The sequence below is a fragment of the Musa acuminata genome, chromosome BXJ2-2 (assembly GCF_036884655.1).
Source record: "Musa acuminata AAA Group cultivar baxijiao chromosome BXJ2-2, Cavendish_Baxijiao_AAA, whole genome shotgun sequence".
Taxonomy (NCBI): Eukaryota; Viridiplantae; Streptophyta; class Magnoliopsida; order Zingiberales; family Musaceae; genus Musa; species Musa acuminata.
The window spans coordinates 26,860,228-26,877,682 of NC_088339.1; the positions used below are offsets into that span (position 1 = coordinate 26,860,228).

General features: G+C 39.9%; 3 protein-coding genes across 8 annotated transcripts in view; 2 read left to right on the plus strand and 1 right to left on the minus strand.

Moving 5' to 3' along the window:
* The first annotated feature begins 1,215 nt into the window (after positions 1-1,215).
* LOC135605681 (wall-associated receptor kinase 3-like) lies at positions 1,216-6,673 on the plus strand. The gene is made up of 4 exons (XM_065096054.1): positions 1,216-2,465; positions 3,587-4,090; positions 4,862-4,969; positions 5,174-6,673. Exons 1-4 carry the CDS (start codon positions 1,559-1,561, stop codon positions 6,277-6,279), a joined length of 2,625 nt encoding a protein of 874 aa, XP_064952126.1. The 5' UTR covers positions 1,216-1,558; the 3' UTR covers positions 6,280-6,673.
* Positions 6,674-7,398: 725 nt separating this feature from the next.
* LOC135605682 (kinase-interacting family protein-like) lies at positions 7,399-10,998 on the minus strand. Of its 3 annotated transcripts, XM_065096055.1 has the most exons (4): positions 10,909-10,980; positions 9,672-9,893; positions 9,402-9,541; positions 7,399-8,536 (listed from the first exon to the last, which is right to left on the minus strand). In XM_065096055.1, the coding sequence occupies exons 2-4, from the start codon at positions 9,677-9,679 to the stop codon at positions 7,584-7,586; spliced, it is 1,101 nt and encodes a 366-aa protein (XP_064952127.1). In that variant the 5' UTR covers positions 9,680-9,893; positions 10,909-10,980; the 3' UTR covers positions 7,399-7,583. The 3 variants fall into 3 exon arrangements, with proteins under 3 accessions (XP_064952127.1, XP_064952129.1, XP_064952128.1); XM_065096057.1 differs by lacking the exon at positions 9,672-9,893 and having other exon boundaries at positions 10,909-10,998; XM_065096056.1 differs by lacking the exon at positions 10,909-10,980 and having other exon boundaries at positions 9,672-10,802.
* A 4,045-nt stretch (positions 10,999-15,043) lies between these two features.
* The window catches only part of LOC103975842 (uncharacterized), a 29,315-nt gene continuing 26,903 nt past the window's right edge, over positions 15,044-17,455 (plus strand). For all 4 annotated transcript variants that reach the window (XM_009390940.3, XM_065096058.1, XM_065096059.1 and 1 more), the window contains exon 1: positions 15,044-15,522. In XM_009390940.3, the coding sequence (XP_009389215.2) occupies positions 15,149-15,522 (374 nt within the window). In that variant the 5' untranslated portion in view covers positions 15,044-15,148. The remainder of the gene's footprint in view (positions 15,523-17,455) is intronic.

Consider the following 17,455-nt stretch of genomic DNA (forward strand, 5'->3'; position numbering starts at 1 on the left):
AGGAATGGAGACTTTTCAATTATTTTTTATCCTTATATATATTACCACCATATGGAAACTCTAAATAGGGGATGGTTGTGAAGCAGGTGTGATGACAACTTAAATTGATCCTCACCCTGTCATCATGAAATCATGCTCCATTCTCGTTCCACTCATTTATTCGCATTCCATTGTAAGTGTTGTTGCACGTTGTTCCTAATTCTGTTCTCTTTTCCTGGAATTCACAAATGCCTGTTGGATGTGAATCCGAAGGCAAACTTGAAACCGAATAAAGAACCGATTGTTCTTTTGCAAGATCATAAGAGGCAGCAATTGGATGTCATCAGACATCTTATCAGGTGAGCAACGCAGCGAGAATCGTATAATTTCCAAGTGGGTTATACTCAATCTATCCCAATCAAGCTATTGGCGTCGATGATGGGTTGTATTGACTTTATCGTTGAAAGATACGCAAACGATTCATCAAACTTCAGTTGTCTCAATCACGTAATGTAAAAGGTGAGGCCAAATGGCCACGACAATGCCGGTTTTACAACAATACTTAAGCCGAGCCACCAACGAAGGAAGACTGGCTTCTCATTGAACGAAATTTATGGCTTATAAGGGTGTTGTTGACTTTATGAGTCCAGTACGATCTCAGGTCGATACCCGGAAGCCTTCCAAAGTCAGTTGTTTATGCGTGATTAACAATTCCATAATGGTCATAATATAGACGAGTAAATTACGCAACACTTAATCAGTATAGCTGTTCAGCAACCATACATGTATTCCAAGTAGATATATTTGCATGCAGTAGCGGGTTGTTCATATTATTTTCTTTTTCACCGTAGCATCGAGATCGACCCGGATATTGTTTTTGTACGATGGACAATGGAATTAGATTTCGCGAGCCTTTGGAAGTGGGAATGATTCCGACCAACGTAGTCGTTTGGAGAAAAAAAGATGCATTGCATCATAATTGGTGGCCGAAGGAACAGCTCTGACGAGTTCAAAGACGTAGCAGTACACACTACATGTCTAGTCAACTTTGTTGATTGTCATCACATCTCCATCTGCAAGCGTGGTTAGTTATAACTCCAGCAATTGTTTCGAGCACATCATCTATATCAACGTCCTAACTCCCCATCGCAGGTGTCCTTCAAGATAGAGCAACAACCAGAGACGCGAAGGTCAGTGGAATTTGCTCTCCCATTACTCCGGTCTTCCTCACAAGCTTGACATTTAATTTCGTTGTTGCGCTTCTTGGTTTTCCTTAGTAACATCGATGCAAAACGGATGTGTATGATAAAATGAAGTCTCTTCTTATGCTAGAGATCCTCCATATCTTGGGTTATAGCTAGAAATATGCAGACAACCTCAGTAGTATCATGCTTGGGAATTTTGCTACTGTTAATTATCATACATAGCTTCTCGTGTGACTGGGTTTGTGGTGTTACCATAGAGTGTTTTATGTATTGTCCATGTCGCCGATTCAAGTTACTCTCTGACCTGCAGGAATTATCGAACAGGACCGAGGCAGCTGGAAGAGGGAAAGGTTAGTCTGAGAGAGAGAGAAGGGATGGGTTGGGTGGAGCTGTTGCTGCTGCTGCTGCTGACAGTGAGTTCAATGGGTTTAACAAATGTAGAAAGCGCGTCGACAAAGGAGCCTTTCACTTTACCTTCCAATTGCCAAAAAAGATGTGGTAATATCAATATTGAGTATCCTTTCGGCATAGGCAATGGCTGTTATCGTCGGGGCTTTAATCTTATTTGCACGAACAATACCAGCCAACCTCCAAGGCTCTTCTTGGGTGACGGAAAACTAGAGATCACTAGAATCGATTTGAAAACTGGGACTGTGCGCGTCATGACACCCATTGTCACCATGGGTGTGGACAAGTTCATTAATGTTACGTTAATTGATCTTCAGAATTGGCCTTACTCTTTAAGATCATTGGGTCTAGAAACGCAGAATTCTTACGCAAGATATACATTTAATTTTTTGTATGTGTCTGGTTGCAGCGTGGTTGCCGACCTAGTGGATCCCACTACTAATACGATTATCGATACTTGCATAACTAGATGCACTTCCAGTGACAACAGTCAGTGCACACTTGCTTTATATGATTGGAATAGTACTTCATTGGAGGTTCAATTAACTCGACTCAATCAGAGTGAGCTTCATTTGCTTAATGCTTCCAGTGCCAAAGTTTTCGTGTTCGATGATGACAAAGCCACCACAGATGATCTCCAAGGAATAGTGAAAGGTAGGAGCTCGGAAGTGGAGACTGCCCTATCATGGTACATCAAAGACTATCCTACCTGCGAAGAGGCCAAGAAGAATATGGAAACTTATGCCTGCGTCAGTCCCAATAGCGACTGCTACAACGTGCTTAATTATGCTTATACGAATTATAATTATGGGTACTTATGCGGATGTTCTCTTAATTATCAAGGCAATCCATACCTAGCAAATGGTTGTGAAGGTAATATTCCTCCTCATCTCGTTTTTTGTGAGTTTGATTAGATAACCATGAAGTGCAACAGTGACAGATTATTACAGACATTCTAATTTTCTTTTATAGGTTAAACATTATCAAAGGATCATGGTTTTCCCCCAGATTTTCTTGACAAAGGGCATTTACATATTTCTAATCATATTTGATTTTTGTTCTTTTTATCAAACATATAAAAAGGAAACAACTTTAGTTTTCTCATACCTATCGAATGTGACCCTTTCAGAGAAATATCTATTTTAAAACTCACATTCTAAAATGTATTGAGTGTATTTTGTCACTTTAATATTTTAGTGGGGCTATACTGTTGTACTCAGATATTCCTTTTAAAATAAATAGCAAAGGATAAAACTAAAAACTATGGCAGTATACGAATTTTATAACCTTAGTTATTTGGCTTATCCATCTCCACTTCTTAAAGTGTTAGATTGTATGAATATGTTTAATTGGATAAGATATATTATAGTTTTAATTAAATTTTAATTATAATTATCGATTGATAAAAAAAAAATATTATGATTATGATTATGATAGGATATCTTAGAAGATATCTTGATGGTAAAAACTTTTTCTAATTATTCGTTTTTAGATCTTCGTCTATTTATAAACAAGATCTCTTAGAAATCTGGAAAACAAAGATGGTGACTATTAAAAATCTCTTCTCTATCCTTATTTATAAATAGGACCTCTTAGGAATGAGATTTGAATTATGATTAGAAAATGAATATGAGTCTAACTTTTATAAATCAACGATGTTGTTGTTTCCTTGAATTGAAAGGTATTCTGAAATAGCATCCAAATAAACACATTATTTAATTTTGATCTTTGCATTAAATTATTTTGCATGACAGTAATTATTTTATGCTTATAATAGAAACCCAAGAAAATGGTCTGGCTGTCATGACTACAATCTTGTAGCTTTGAGCTCTCATGATCGATCGTTACTCATTTTCAATACTTGTTACAATTCTGCATCTTCAAACAAATGCTCTCTTTTACATCGGTGGATGCTGATTGTTAAGATATAAATCATTTGTACCGCTCGTTTTAAACCAATCCGAAAAAGCTGACCTGTTTGTTCATATCAACAGATACATCTTCTATTTTGGTTCCGAACAAAGGCTGTCCAACAAGCTGTGGTGGTGTTAACATCTCTTTTCCATTCGGGCTAAGAAAGGGTTGTTACAGAAGCCAGACATTTGCTCTAACATGCAACAGGACATATAAGCCTCCTACTCTCTTCTTCCAGGACGATTACATAGTGCGCAATATCTCATTGGCGGAAGGACAACTGGAACTCAGTGCACCAAACAGAACAACAATCCCTTCATATTACAGTTCTTACATTTATGACAACCACTTCTTGGATGAAACTGGACCTTTCACTCGACTAGAACAGCTGTCGATCTTTAGTTGGGTAATTGAGTCTCAGCATTGCGAGGAAGCAAGAAAGAACGAGACCACATTCGCATGCGTCGACAAAAACAGTTTGTGTGTGAACATTACCAAAACTTCTCCCAGATATGTCCGGCGGTATCCTTACAATTTCTTTATAGGTTATCGAGGAAATCCATACAATGCCGACGGATGTAAAGGTACACAAAAGCCAAAATCCTCTCTCTCTCTCTTGCATGCACTAAGCATACAACAGAACCACTTCTCGAAATGTTGAAAAGCAAAACACACGTTAAACATTAGCCTTCCCAAGTTTTCTTTCTCTCAAGTACAATGATAGATGTTATTTGTATAATTCCTTAAATATCCTTGTCGAGCATTGCATATACCGGTCCCTTAAGCTATTTTAACTGCATGTCTCTATAACATGCTAGAATCAATTCATGTAAGATGGTGTCAACTAAGTTTCCATACTAGAATTAATACCACTACGCGAGATTTTAAGGACGATCACACCTTTCAGAGCCTGTCAAGTTTACACTCCTTGTTCTTCTTTTGAAAAAAGGACTCTTGAAATGCTCAGAATCTTTTTCCTCCTATAGAAATTAATGTTAATTACGAATGAATACCATGCATCACAAAAATAATTTTATCAATGTTGATGTTAAAAATGGAAACAAAATTGTCAATGTACATGTCTTTTGTGCTCTAACCTACAGAATCTTCTTTTTTTGTCTACCTCACATTGTTTAGTTAATATATTATGTTTTTTTTTAATTATCAATGTGCACCTCATAAAATTTTATTATGTAATGAACTTTGTGACTAAACCTTTGCTGCTTATCATATTTTATTTTCTGACACTATATATATATATATATATATATATATATATATATATATGTATGTATATATATATATATATGTATGTATATATATATATATATACTAATTTTTTGATGGCTTCTTAGATATTGATGAGTGCAGCTTTCCCAACAAAAACGTTTGCAATGGGATATGCAGAAATACGATAGGTGGTCACGAGTGCCTTCCTCACAAAAAACAGACTGTTTTGTTAGGTAAGTTCTCGAAACTTAGTTGCTTACAAAAATCCAAAATGAATATTACCATGTTTGACATAAGTAAAAAAGTGCATGAATACCTATGATTGATTACATAGAAAAAAAACACAAAAAAGTGCTTAAATATTTAAGTACACAATCTGCAGTGTGAGAACAAAAAGGAAAGACTTGTGAAGCTAAAACTTGAGTGGTATTGTGCAGGGCTCATAATCGGTGTAAGTCTTGGCAGTGGCTTATTGCTATTAAGCATAAGTTTTATCGTCCTAAGAAGGAAATGGAAGATAAGAAAGCAAAAGAAAATAAGAGAAAGGCACTTCCACCAAAATCATGGACTACTATTAGAACAGCTAATCTCTTCTAAAGTTGCTGAGAGAACAAACATATTTTCTCTAGAAGAGATAGAAAAGGCAACCAACAATTTTGACGAAACTCGAGTACTCGGTCGAGGAGGCCATGGCACAGTTTATAAAGGAATTTTATCAGATCAACGCGTAGTCGCCATAAAGAAGTCCAAAATAGTAAGGAAGAATGAGATAGATCAATTCATCAATGAGGTTACAATTCTTTCTCAAATTCGTCATAGAAACATCGTCAGGCTTTTTGGATGCTGTTTAGAAACAGAAGTCCCCTTGTTAGTCTATGAATTCATCTCCAACGGGACCCTTGCAGACCACCTCCATGTTTCAGATGGTAATTCTACATTATCATGGGAAGCTCGTTTGAGGATCGCTACAGAAACTGCCGGCGCTCTTGCCTATCTGCACTCGGCTGCTTCAATATCAATTTTACATAGAGATGTTAAGTCATCAAATATTCTTTTGGATGATAATTTCATGGCAAAAGTATCGGATTTTGGAGCCTCGAGATTTATCCCGCTTGATGAAACTCATATAATTACTGTTATCCAAGGCACCTTTGGATACTTGGATCCAGAATATTACCAGACTAGTCAATTGACGGAGAAAAGTGATGTTTATAGCTTTGGGGTTATTCTTCTGGAGCTTCTGACAGGAAAGAAACCTGTTTTCTCCATTGAGCATGAGAATAGGCAAAACCTATCTATGTATTTTCTTCAAGCAATGAGAGAGAAGCATTCTTTTGATCTCGTGGAAGAACGTATCATGAAAGAAGGAACTAAACAAGAGCTTCTCGAGATTATTCAACTGATAGAAATGTGTTTGAAGTTGAATGGGATTGAAAGGCCAACGATGAAAGAAGTGGAGCATAAATTACAAAGCTTAAGAAGGATTGGAAAGAAAAAACGATATCTATTCCAGAAGGTATGGAAGAAAGCGAGTATCTGCTAAGTGATTCATCTTATACCTTTTCTGATTCAGTTGACCAAACAATTGAGGGGACGTCCAGGAATTATAGCTTAGAAAAGGAATTCCTATGGTCATTATATAACCGACGATGAGCTCGTATTCCACTTAATTATTCATATTTATATCTCTATTTGGTGTGATGTTATATGTTATATATATAATATTGAGCATGTTTTATAAAGTTCTCGTGTGAGTATTAATGTGTCTTGTATTGTCATTAGAAAGTTTATCTCATAAACGGTTATACGAACGTTATTCTTTGTATGCATCAAGTGTTTCATGTAGTCCTCGTGTGAATATTGTTGTGTCTTGTATTATCACTAGAAAGTTATGTATAATATTAAGCATATTTTATAAAGTTTTCATGTGAGTATTATTGTGTCTTGTATTATCATTAGAAAGTTTGTCTCATAAACAGTTATACAACGTTATCCTTTGTATGCATCAAGTATTTAGTCCTCCTGTGAATATTGTTGTGTCTTATATTATCACTAGAAAGTTATGTATAATATTGAGCATGTTTTATAAAGTTCTCGTGTGAGTATTAATGTCTTGTATTGTCACTCATAAACGGTTATACAATGTAATCCTCTGTGTGCATCAAGTGTTTCAAGTAGTCCTCATCTCATCTGAATATTGTTGTGTCTTGTATTATTATCAAAAAATTTATATCCCATAAACGTTTATACAGCGTTATTTTTGTATACATCTAAATGTTTTGTATAGTTCTCGTATGAGTTGTCATGGTATTATCACTAGAAAGTTTGTATCCCATAAATGCTAATACAGTGCTATCCTTTGTGTGCATCAGATCATATATAAGCATCTCCTTCGCTTAATGTCCTATATATAGATATCAACTTCGTTTAATGTCCTAGGTTAATTGTTTGAGTTTGCATCTACTTAGTTAAAAGATGGTTATAATATTGGTAACAATATTTAATGAACAGCCTCGGCTATAAACCCAGGTATCACTTCTAAAATGTAAATGTGGCGTGCAAATGCCATCGTAAATCATCATCATCGATGCATGCCTCATGTATACTAATTAGCGTGCTGAATACATAATTTGTCATGTCCATCACCCATGATTCGATCAGCGAGACAATCATCAGATACACTGCCATACTTATAGGTTTAGTCCAACCCATAATATCATAACATAGTACAAGGTGACTACCACGGACTCTCTACAACCAACTCTGTGCTGTCCTTCACGTAGCCATATTTTTGGACCGTAAATAAACAAAAACATACGAAGACGAAAAAAAGAAGGTGCATTTATCTTATATGTAGAAACAATTCTTGGGCACCTTGGATTCCCTCACGTGCGGCGCACACGAGGCTGGGGCCCAGTCGAACCGCCGCACCCGCTCCCACCAGCTCCGGCCCGATCGCCGCCTGGCCCGCGCCGCCTCCGCCTCCTGCCTCAGCCGGCGGTTCTCCTCCCGGAGGCGGTCCACCTCCGCCCGCGCCTCCCCCTTCTCCTTCTCCCGCCTCGCCATGGCCTCGAAGCACTCCCGGTTGCGCCGCTCCAGGCCATAGATTTGCGCCTGGAGGCCCTCGATCCTCCGGCCCAGCAGGCACACCCGGTGGTCCTCCCGCAGCTTCACCACTGCCCGCGCCAGCTCCCCCGCCCGCCGCCGCATGTACCCCAACTCCGCAGCCACTGCCCGCGCCTCCTCCTCCGCGGCCGCCGCCCGGAACCCTAGCCGAGCGTTCTCACCCAGCAGCACCATCCGCTCTGCCTCGAGCACTTCAACCAAGCTCCCCTGCAGCTCGATCTTGCGCGCCGACTCCGCCAACCGTCGCTCCACCTCCGCCCCCTCCGCCTCCACAAGGTCCCGCTCCACCGCTGCCAGCACCAGCTCCGCCATGATCATGTCTAGATCGGCGGCCGCGACGGCGGGGTTCGGACCTTGGAACTGCGGACGGGGCTGAGCGGGTAAGGTTTGGAAGGAGAGGGAGCTCTCGGCGTCGGAGCAAGTGGAGTCCGGGAGGTCGGTGTCTTCATCGGCGTCGAGGTCGGAGGGGACGGAGGAGGTGCGACGGTGGTGGCGGTAGAGTAGAGACTGGGCGTAGCGGTCGGCCAGGTAGAGGTAGCGGTGGTGGAGGTCGTGAAGGAGGGCGATGAGTTGAGGCCGCTTCTGGTAGTAGTTCTCCGCCCGCTCCGCAAACGAGTCCGATTCCGGGTCGTCCGGTATATTCACCGCAAGTGATTGCACCCTTTGCTCTATATCTGCACTCGGTCCAACAAATGCTACTTACAATTCCCACCGCAAAGAATTTTGTGATTTATAAAGTCAAAAAGAGACATTTTTCTTGTGGGCGTCGAAATAAGAGGTTATGAAGGAAAAATGAACTATCTCCTTGTAGATCTTTGTACAATGCTTGCAGTATGTGCCATGGACAACACATGTTTTGATTTGGAACTAAACAGAGAATGGTGTGTTTTCAAAGAAGAATGAAATAGAAAAATAAGCTACAAGTCATCCTGCATCAAAAATATAAAAAGTTACTTTTAATCTAAGATGGTCATAATGGATGCTACACTTGTCATGGATTGCAATTTAACTTTATATACTTTTGCTGAAAAGAAGGCAGATGTTAGGGGTAACAAACATTACGATGGGTCGCAATAATGAGTGTCCAATATGTAGTAGAAAGTATTGACAAGAGGACAGTGGAGATTTATATACCTATATAACCTATAAGGCTACACTGCATCCCCCTTTAAATTGCACTACTTTTTGACAACAATGTCCCGATGAAATTTGACTTTTCCTTTGCATTTAATTTAAATTTCGAATTCAAACTAAAAGAAGATGTCTGCAGCAATCCAAAGAACACGTAGACAATTCGACCACTTTACTCTCCCTAGAAGAAACACTACACAGATAGCGACATTACAGCTATTTGAAGCTTAAAAGAGGAGAGAGATGAAAAGAAGAGATGTTTTCGCATCTTAATGCGTCTCAATAATTCGCCTGCAACTTGTCAAACATTCAAGTACGTGAGTGTTGTTGTGTTCTTATCCAACCTCTATCCGAGAGAAGAAGAGCAGCGGCAGCGAGAAAAAGCTAAGGGGAACAGTGGTTGCTCACCTGCAAGCGCCGCTTGTAGCCAAGGCGGGCATGTGGACGACCGACACGAGGCGTGATAGCTCGCTGTCGTCGCAGTCGTCGTCGCCATCGCGCTGAGATGCGTAGCCACAGAGACCGCTTTGTTGTGGCCCTTCGTACCGCTGCCATCAAACAAAACAAGAAAACATTGCAGGCCTCCTCCATCAATCGAGCGCGACAAGAGATCAGCCAAACAGAACAGTCACAGTGCAGTAAAGAGTAAAAGAATACAAGAAGGCTTGGGAACCGAACTAGAGCATGTCGCGAGGCCCGAGGTTTTACAGCATGTTCCGCTCATCGTCAAAGGTAAAAGAAAAAGAAACCCGCGTTAGATCGCCATGTGAACGTACGACGCTGCGCTGGTGAATAATGTTCGCCAGGAGGACAGCAAGCAGCCCCACGGCAGCGTGAGTTCTGAACTCTGTTTCAGATGGTTGTCAAACATGCACGGCCGTGAGGTGAAAAGCTTTGATTCTGGAGACCGTAAAAATGGCTGAAGGTGATGGAATCCGATAAGGTCGAGAGCTTTACTATTATCCTCGTGATCTCGGCGACAGTAAAAATAATTAAAAACCGATGAAATCCCATAAGTTAAATCGAGAAAGTTGGAAAATAATATCGTTTAAAGGAAATAAATCAGAGCCACCGGAAAAGCTTGGACTGCCTTAGCAGTTAACCAGCGAAAATTTTCGAATGCGAAACAGAGACAGGAATGAAGCAGAGAATCTCAGGTTGATTGAATGCGTTCGCTAAGAACTTCTAAGGAAACATTCATCTGTGCTGCACAAGCTAATGGTTCTTTCCACCCTGATCATGATCATTAGAACATGCAATACAAAATGTTCATGATTCCTTCTGTAATTCCGAGAAAAGAGAAGGTTGGATTTTTTTTCTCTTTATCAGAAATTCTGCCTGCTAAAAGCATCAGAAAATCTTACTTCAAGGGAAAAAAAAGACAAGTTTTGTGACAGCATTGATTAAGAAACATCCAAGGAACAATTCCCCTATGATATATCAGTAACCTTTTACCCTGGACAACTTGATCTTTGTCGCTTTGATCACCAAGAACATACGTATACAAATATTCATGATCCCTACTGCCATTCTTAAAAAGAGAAGGTCGGATTTTTCTTTCTTTAGACTCTGTTTCTTTTGCAGAACAACATAAAAGAACAGGAAGAATCAGACTCTCAGTTTACAGGAAGAGAACTCCAGTTTTACTGACCGCATTAATTAAGAACATGCTAAGAAACTCTAGGAGATAACACATTGTACTCGCTATGCCACTGGATTTTTCCTCCTCGATCACCAAAAACATGAATTGCAAAATGTTCATAATCCCTACGGCCATTCTAAGAAAAAACCCAATCGATTTCCCTATCTTTTGCAAAACTAAAGCTTTCTGCCCGGTAAATCGAGCATCCATGAAGATAGAAAAACTAAGACGTAGAAAAGAAATGGAGAAGATGATCTGAAAGGGAAAGCATACCTCTTCCGAGGAAAAGTCGCTGCTCGCCGGAGAAGCTCTGCGACGCTACCCGGGGAGCGACATTAGTATGAGAAGTGGCAGACCTGAGGGAATGAGTGACAAACTACACTATAGTACACAGATACTGGAGCCGTTCTGCTGATTCGTCCAAAACAGAAACCAGTCTTTTCTGTTCATCAGAAACGTCCATTCTTCGAATCGGTAACGATGAACGGCTGTAGTGAACAGTTCTCGGTGTACGATGTTTAGCCATTAAGAACCGACGCGTGGACTTCCTGGCTCCCGTGTTTTCAAACTCTGATCGGCAGATGTCCTTGATGCATACGGGAGATTCCTCGCTGCCCGAGCTTTCCCGTATTCACGGAATTGCCCCGCTGTGATGGGCAGAATTCCTCGTGCCATTCCACGGCGGCAATTTACGTCTCGTTATGTCACAAATCTTTCTTATAATCAATCCCACGATGTCATGTCCTCAGTTTATTATTATTATTATTATTATTATTAGACTTGTGCAACACAGCATGTCTCCTGTTTTCTATAATCCGACGCCCTCTTCCATTTATCATTATTATTGGACTTGTGCATCTCGGCATGTCTCGTGTTTTCCGTCTCAACATGTATCTTTTTTGGCGACCTCTCCTTCATCGCATGCATCAGCCTTTTCTCTTTGTAGCAATTGGTTCGTTATATGATGTCCACATATTCCTTATATAACTACACCTTTCAAACAAAACACGTTCAGTTGTTGCAATGAAGAATAAGCCAACATCTCATTCCTCATCACTGCTCACGCCCTAGCCACATCAGCACGAAGGGGGGCGGTATGTCCCATCCCGAAAAACTCGAGATGATGTCGTCTAACGTCGTTTCGTGCATCTCGGGCGATGACCGCATAAAGGTACCAACTCATTGCTCGGGGATCGATCGTCGCGCTAAACCTGTGTACGATCGATCCTCGTGCAATAATATAAAAGCTGACTGGTATCTGATCGGAGGAGGGCAAAAAAAATAAAGAAACAGACAACTACTAATTTAAGCTACGAGGGATCATAGTCGAAAATCCCCCGAGGAGGGTCTTTTGTGCAGGAACTCAGCCACCCCCGGAAGATGATGTCGACGTTCCTCGACCAAGAGACTCCCTCCCATAAGACAGTCTCAACGTCCCGACCAAGAGAGGTCTTCCCATTGGCGGAGTCAGCATCCTGACCAAGAGGGGTCTTCCCATCGACGAAGTCAGCATCACGATCGAATGACATCTTCCTCCAACAATATCCGCATCCCAACTTCCTAATACACAGCCTTATCATGAATTCCTTATATTGACCCGTAGATCGAACCATGACTTATTAATCACGACGCATCAGTTCGTCAGCATCAAATTTTTTTTTTTTTTTGTCTTTCGTCGGTGTTAAGACTGTGCCAATCTATCGACGAATGCTCTATTTATATGAATTTGACGTATCTCATATCTTCGTACATTTGAATTCGTTGTCAGTTAAGAATAAATTAATCGATCCTATATAAAATTGTACATTTGTTAGGTTTGACCCGTTACACTCGATTGCATTTCTGACATTTCAAATAAGTTATAGATGTTAGCAATAAATGAAGTTAGTATCGTATCTCTATGGCAACATTTCCTTTTCTGTGACGTTGTCATTCAAACCTATTGGGAAAAAGCATAAACAGTGCATTAGTATTTCTCTCACGCCATAACAAGGCGAAATTGAAAGAATGTATGCGAATAATCAGAAGAAATTTAGGATATATCGATTATTATCCCTTTCAGCTAACATATACCTAATTTTATTATGGTTTCAATCTATATATGCTCACTCATTATGATTTCAATCTATATCCATTTTATAAAGGCATAAAAGTTCATTGACATATTATATGATCTATTAAGTCACTTAAAATATCTTAAGTCGATTGGGATTCACTTCCAATCCAAGTGAATGTAACAAGAAGTCATATATTCGGACAAAGATTCTATAATGACTATATTAGAACGCACGCGATAAAATATTTCTGATGCATAAATTAATTAGAGATTTGGATGATTCATTAAAATAATCAAAGTTAAAGAATATGTGTGGGTTCTGTGTCATTTATAACGTGATAGATAGATTATTGAGTTAAGATCATGATTAATACTGATAATAGTTACAAAAGTTATTTGCTAATCAATGAGTCAGGAAATCATGTATTAAATTATTAAACTATAATTATATGCGACTCGTCGTATGCTTTAATTATCCAATGTTATTATAGTATCAGCATTTGGACGACTATCCTTGTCCACGTTGCATTGTCATCCTCATGAGATTATGATCTGATTAATGTGTTAGTTAAATTAAAATGATATGTCATCGGATTATTTATGTCATGATCTCGTATCAACCATAAAACAGAAGTTTTAAACAGCTAAAATATTTGCATTTTATATTTGGATTTTGAGCTTGTTTTAGGTCTGACTAATGGGAAATTTCTTAGATGTATATTCTTTTTCGCAAGTCACGGGATTGATGGGAGTCATCATTCACATTGTTGTTGATGTTCGGATTATACTTGGTGAATATCTTGGTAGTCATAAAGCAGTGAGATCCGTAAATACACAAGCAATGATTTCTATTTATGTTTCTCTCGTCAAAAATATAGTATCTATCATCTTCTATGAGATATATTTGTTCCATTTAAACTAATTCAGACATCCTCCATTCGCACCGCAGTATGAATATAAGTAAAAATAGATAATCTTGAAACATTTGTTTAGCAAATTGGATTAAAAAATCTCATCCATTATCATTCGGAGTTATGGACGAGAGCGAGTAGAATTCTTTTATATGTTGGTCCAACAATATCACTTAAATCGGATTTAACACCTATAATTGGATTTAAATAAAAAATCAAATATAAAAGTTATAGAAAATATATTAATGATCAATCATTGTTCGGTATATAATCATCACGTGAAAATTATTAAAGAAGGAAAAAATACAGGACATCTTTCACCCGTTATACTTGTGGACAACAGTTCAACATAGATCATTCGAAGATATTTCTCATTCATCACACATATGAACAAAACGCTAAGAGAGAGATATTGAGATAGTTACAAATTATTCTTTTCAATACTAGGTATAAAAACTATCCCTCCACGTTATATTAAGGGCACTCTTCTCGAGGATAACCTTGATCCATTAAAGATCTAAATCAGTGACTTGAGCACTAAATAGATCAAGTTAATAAATTTCTTTCGATATCGATCTTAGTGTAAGTGGTGCATCGGAAGCTTAACACTTTCTCTTTGTAGCCATCTCGAAAAACACCCTTATTATCATTCTTATGCTTTTGATTTCGGATCGTATCATATTGAACTCATACATAGATTACGAAATCTCTCCGCAAGAAAGCATACCTAAATTTTAGTTGGGTTGAAATTAACTATATAAGATCGACTTCCATGCGTTTTTTTAAAGAAAATTTAATCATTTCCCCATGACGATCACATGAGACGACAATACACAAACGAAGGAAGGACCTCTAAACGTAGACTTGTATCAACCAATCCAAATGTCTCAGGCCGGACATCAGAAATATAAAAGCACGTAGCTTGGAAACCGCATCTCATATAGGTAAAGTCTCGTCGGATGAAAGATGGACGGCTAATATTCATCGAGGGAACGACCTGGGCTACATCAGGAGACAATGGACGGATCAGATTCATCGAAGGAACCGACCCGGGCAACGTTAACCGTAGAAGAGACATCGGACGATGGCGTCCACGTGCAACATAATGCAACACCCCGTTACACGATACACCAAAAGTACCACCTCCTAACACAACATATATTGTAATAAGACCCCTCAATCGTCGGAAAATAATCTTTCACCAGGGATGCAAGCCACGAGGACCGTTGGATCACGGGGCATCTCTTTCATCTACCGGAGACTCATAGGCGGTCTCATCTGGTGCCGATGGCCTCCAAAGAACGGAAAATGGAACACCACTCCAAAGGCTGACCGAATCGACCAAGAAGTGCTACCTGGGTAACGTGGCTTGTGGGGTCTGAGTGATTCAGCCAATCTGAACGGCGTTTTCCCACAAAACAGGCCTCGGTCCTTACGGAGTCGTCTTCAACGGATACCATCGTTCGAGCAGCCGTACACAGGAAACCCTAAATTTCCCTCGCTCTTCCCGTCTCCTGAAAGCCATAGTCTCTCATGCCATCCACCCATGGATTGCATCGTCTTGGTAGCGATTGAAGAGGTCTGCGCGCGGGCGGCTGCCGGAATCCATGTCGCCGAGCTCTGGCCGAGCCTCCGCGGTGCCCTTTCCGGCGCCGGTCTTCCCCCTTGCGACGCCGTTTACAAGGTTATATGGATTCGTCTCCTCGCCCACCCAGGGCTCCGATTCGAAGCCCATGGTTCGCCTCTCGGCTCCCAAGACCCGTCCATCCAGTCCTTGGAGGAGGCGCAGCGGATTGGGGTGAGGATCATTGCGGAGGACCATCTCAGGGATAGTTTCCTGGGGATTTATGATCTCAAAGCTTCCTCTTCGGATATTTCTCAGATTCAGAGGGCTGCTCTCGAGCGGTTGGCCGCTGCCAGGTTCAATGGTCACCATCTTTTAGTCTGATTCTAATACATGCCAGTTCTTTTCATTCTTTTTCCTGTAGAATCAAGCTAAATAATTGTTTGCTTCGTTACTCGAAGCATTTAAATTATGATGTTGCATTTAACTTGGTTTTTAGTTGTAAGCGTATTATTTTGACGAGTCCGATTATCTATGCTGAAGTTATGGTTTCATGTGAAAACGAGGGGTGACTTGCTTCTGCTGAGGTTTGCCCCTGTGATCTATGAACAAAAAGTCGTTGCTGATTATATTCTGGCTCGAGGAGCATTCTAACTGCTATTGAATCTTTCATTTTATGGTTGCACTCGTTTTCACTATTAATCAGTAAAGTTTCCTTTTTTCCTTAAAAAATCTTTTGTAGCATGTCATGCTTATGTCTTATATAGTGCAACCAGAAGCTTTGAACTGGTCGGAGATCTTCATGAAATTGAAGTGAAAGCATTGAAGAAAATAGCAATTCTTGGAGATGCTAGTCTCAGTTAATCTTTTATCAAAACTTTAAAAAACTGATTTTTAATGGAAGTAATTTTCTATATTGGAGTTTGAGCATATGTTCTTGGTGCTTGAATAGATAGACGTGCAGTATCCTTGTGCCCCAGTTCTGTAGCAGACTATTATGGTTTTTTGTAGCAACCTCCCAAGAAATGTCAACTTACTCTAGGCTCTTTCTGTGGATGACGTACATTTTTCACGCTGAAACAAATACTAAGCTAAAAATATTGCCACCTATATTCTAAATTTCATGGCTGTTCCATCAAGTCATGGATTCAAGTTCAAAACGTCTGTTTTCTTCATCTAGCATATCCTTTAGGTGTGGTTTAGGCTAAACGACTCAGATCAAAAGTGGCTTTCAGAATTGACTTGGATGCACAGTTGCTTGCAATAGATGGAACTGAGGTTCTCTCTCTTTCCTTTACTTGTCTATATCACGGCTTTCAAAACAATGTTGCCACCACCATATGTTGGTCCCATGACCTGTCGTCAATCTGAATTACAGAGACAACCCGATTTGGCCTCGTTCCGGAGTCAATAGAAGCCATCCACGATGAGCACTTCACAAAAGGGGAAAGGGAGAGAGTCGATGATGATGGCCCTCAGAGCTGAGGCAGATCTCGTGCCCTCATCTTAAAAAGAAGTCCACTGTCGGGGTGTTCACGATTTGGTCCCTTCGATGCTCAGGTCAAGGCCAGTTAGATAAATTTTTGATATGGGAAGTGGGGGAAATGAGGAGGGAGAAGAAAACCTGGATGGTCGTCCAAGGGTTAATAATTTGTAGCTGGAGGTTTTTCTGTTCAAAACCTTTTTTTTTCACATGCTAAACTTTCTTGAACCTGATTCCAGATTCTGTTATATGGTTGGATCGAAAACTGGTTTCTGGATAAGTTATTGACAGCACAAGGGTGTCTGTGGGTTGCCAGCACGAACTGTTGGTGATGGCATGCCCATGTATTGATGGGAACAGTCTGAAAATTGACTTGATCATAGTATTAAATAGCCAGCACCAGCATGACGCAGTTTGCCATGATACTCTTACCCAACTCTTATGTTATGGGAACAGGAAAACTGTTGCAACTATTTCATCAGATACCTTTCTGACTAACTGACCTTAAAGTTGATTTTGTAGCTGTTAAGTGGATGCTACATATTGCTGTGGCCTTTTGCTTTATAACATGATTGACAAGGATCATTGTCATTATGACTCTCTGAGATCTTTGCGTTCTATTGTTGCTTAAAGTATATGATGTTTATATTTTCTTCTCTGTAATCAATAACTTAACACACACATCTGTAACTGAAGACCACTTGCATAGCCAGCGACCAGAGAAGTTATTAATTTTCGGGATGTTTTTAGCTAGTATTTAAATCTTGAGTCTTACATGGAAATTTTTTTTTTCCTTCGACCTGCCA

What these genes read in the sequence shown, in the direction of transcription:
- LOC135605681 (XM_065096054.1), top strand. Translation starts at nt 1,559, where the DNA reads ATGGGTTGGGTGGAGCTGTTGCTGCTGCTGCTGCTGACAGTGAGTTCA. An exon ending in CCTAGCAAATGGTTGTGAAG is followed by an intron (nt 2,466 to 3,586) that starts GTAATATTCCTC and finishes TCATATCAACAG; the next exon opens with ATACATCTTCTATTTTGGTT. An exon ending in AAAACAGACTGTTTTGTTAG is followed by an intron (nt 4,970 to 5,173) that starts GTAAGTTCTCGA and finishes GGTATTGTGCAG; the next exon opens with GGCTCATAATCGGTGTAAGT.
- LOC135605682 (XM_065096055.1), bottom strand. An exon ending in GCTACAAGCGGCGCTTGCAG is followed by an intron (nt 8,537 to 9,401) that starts GTGAGCAACCAC and finishes GACCGAGTGCAG; the next exon opens with ATATAGAGCAAAGGGTGCAA.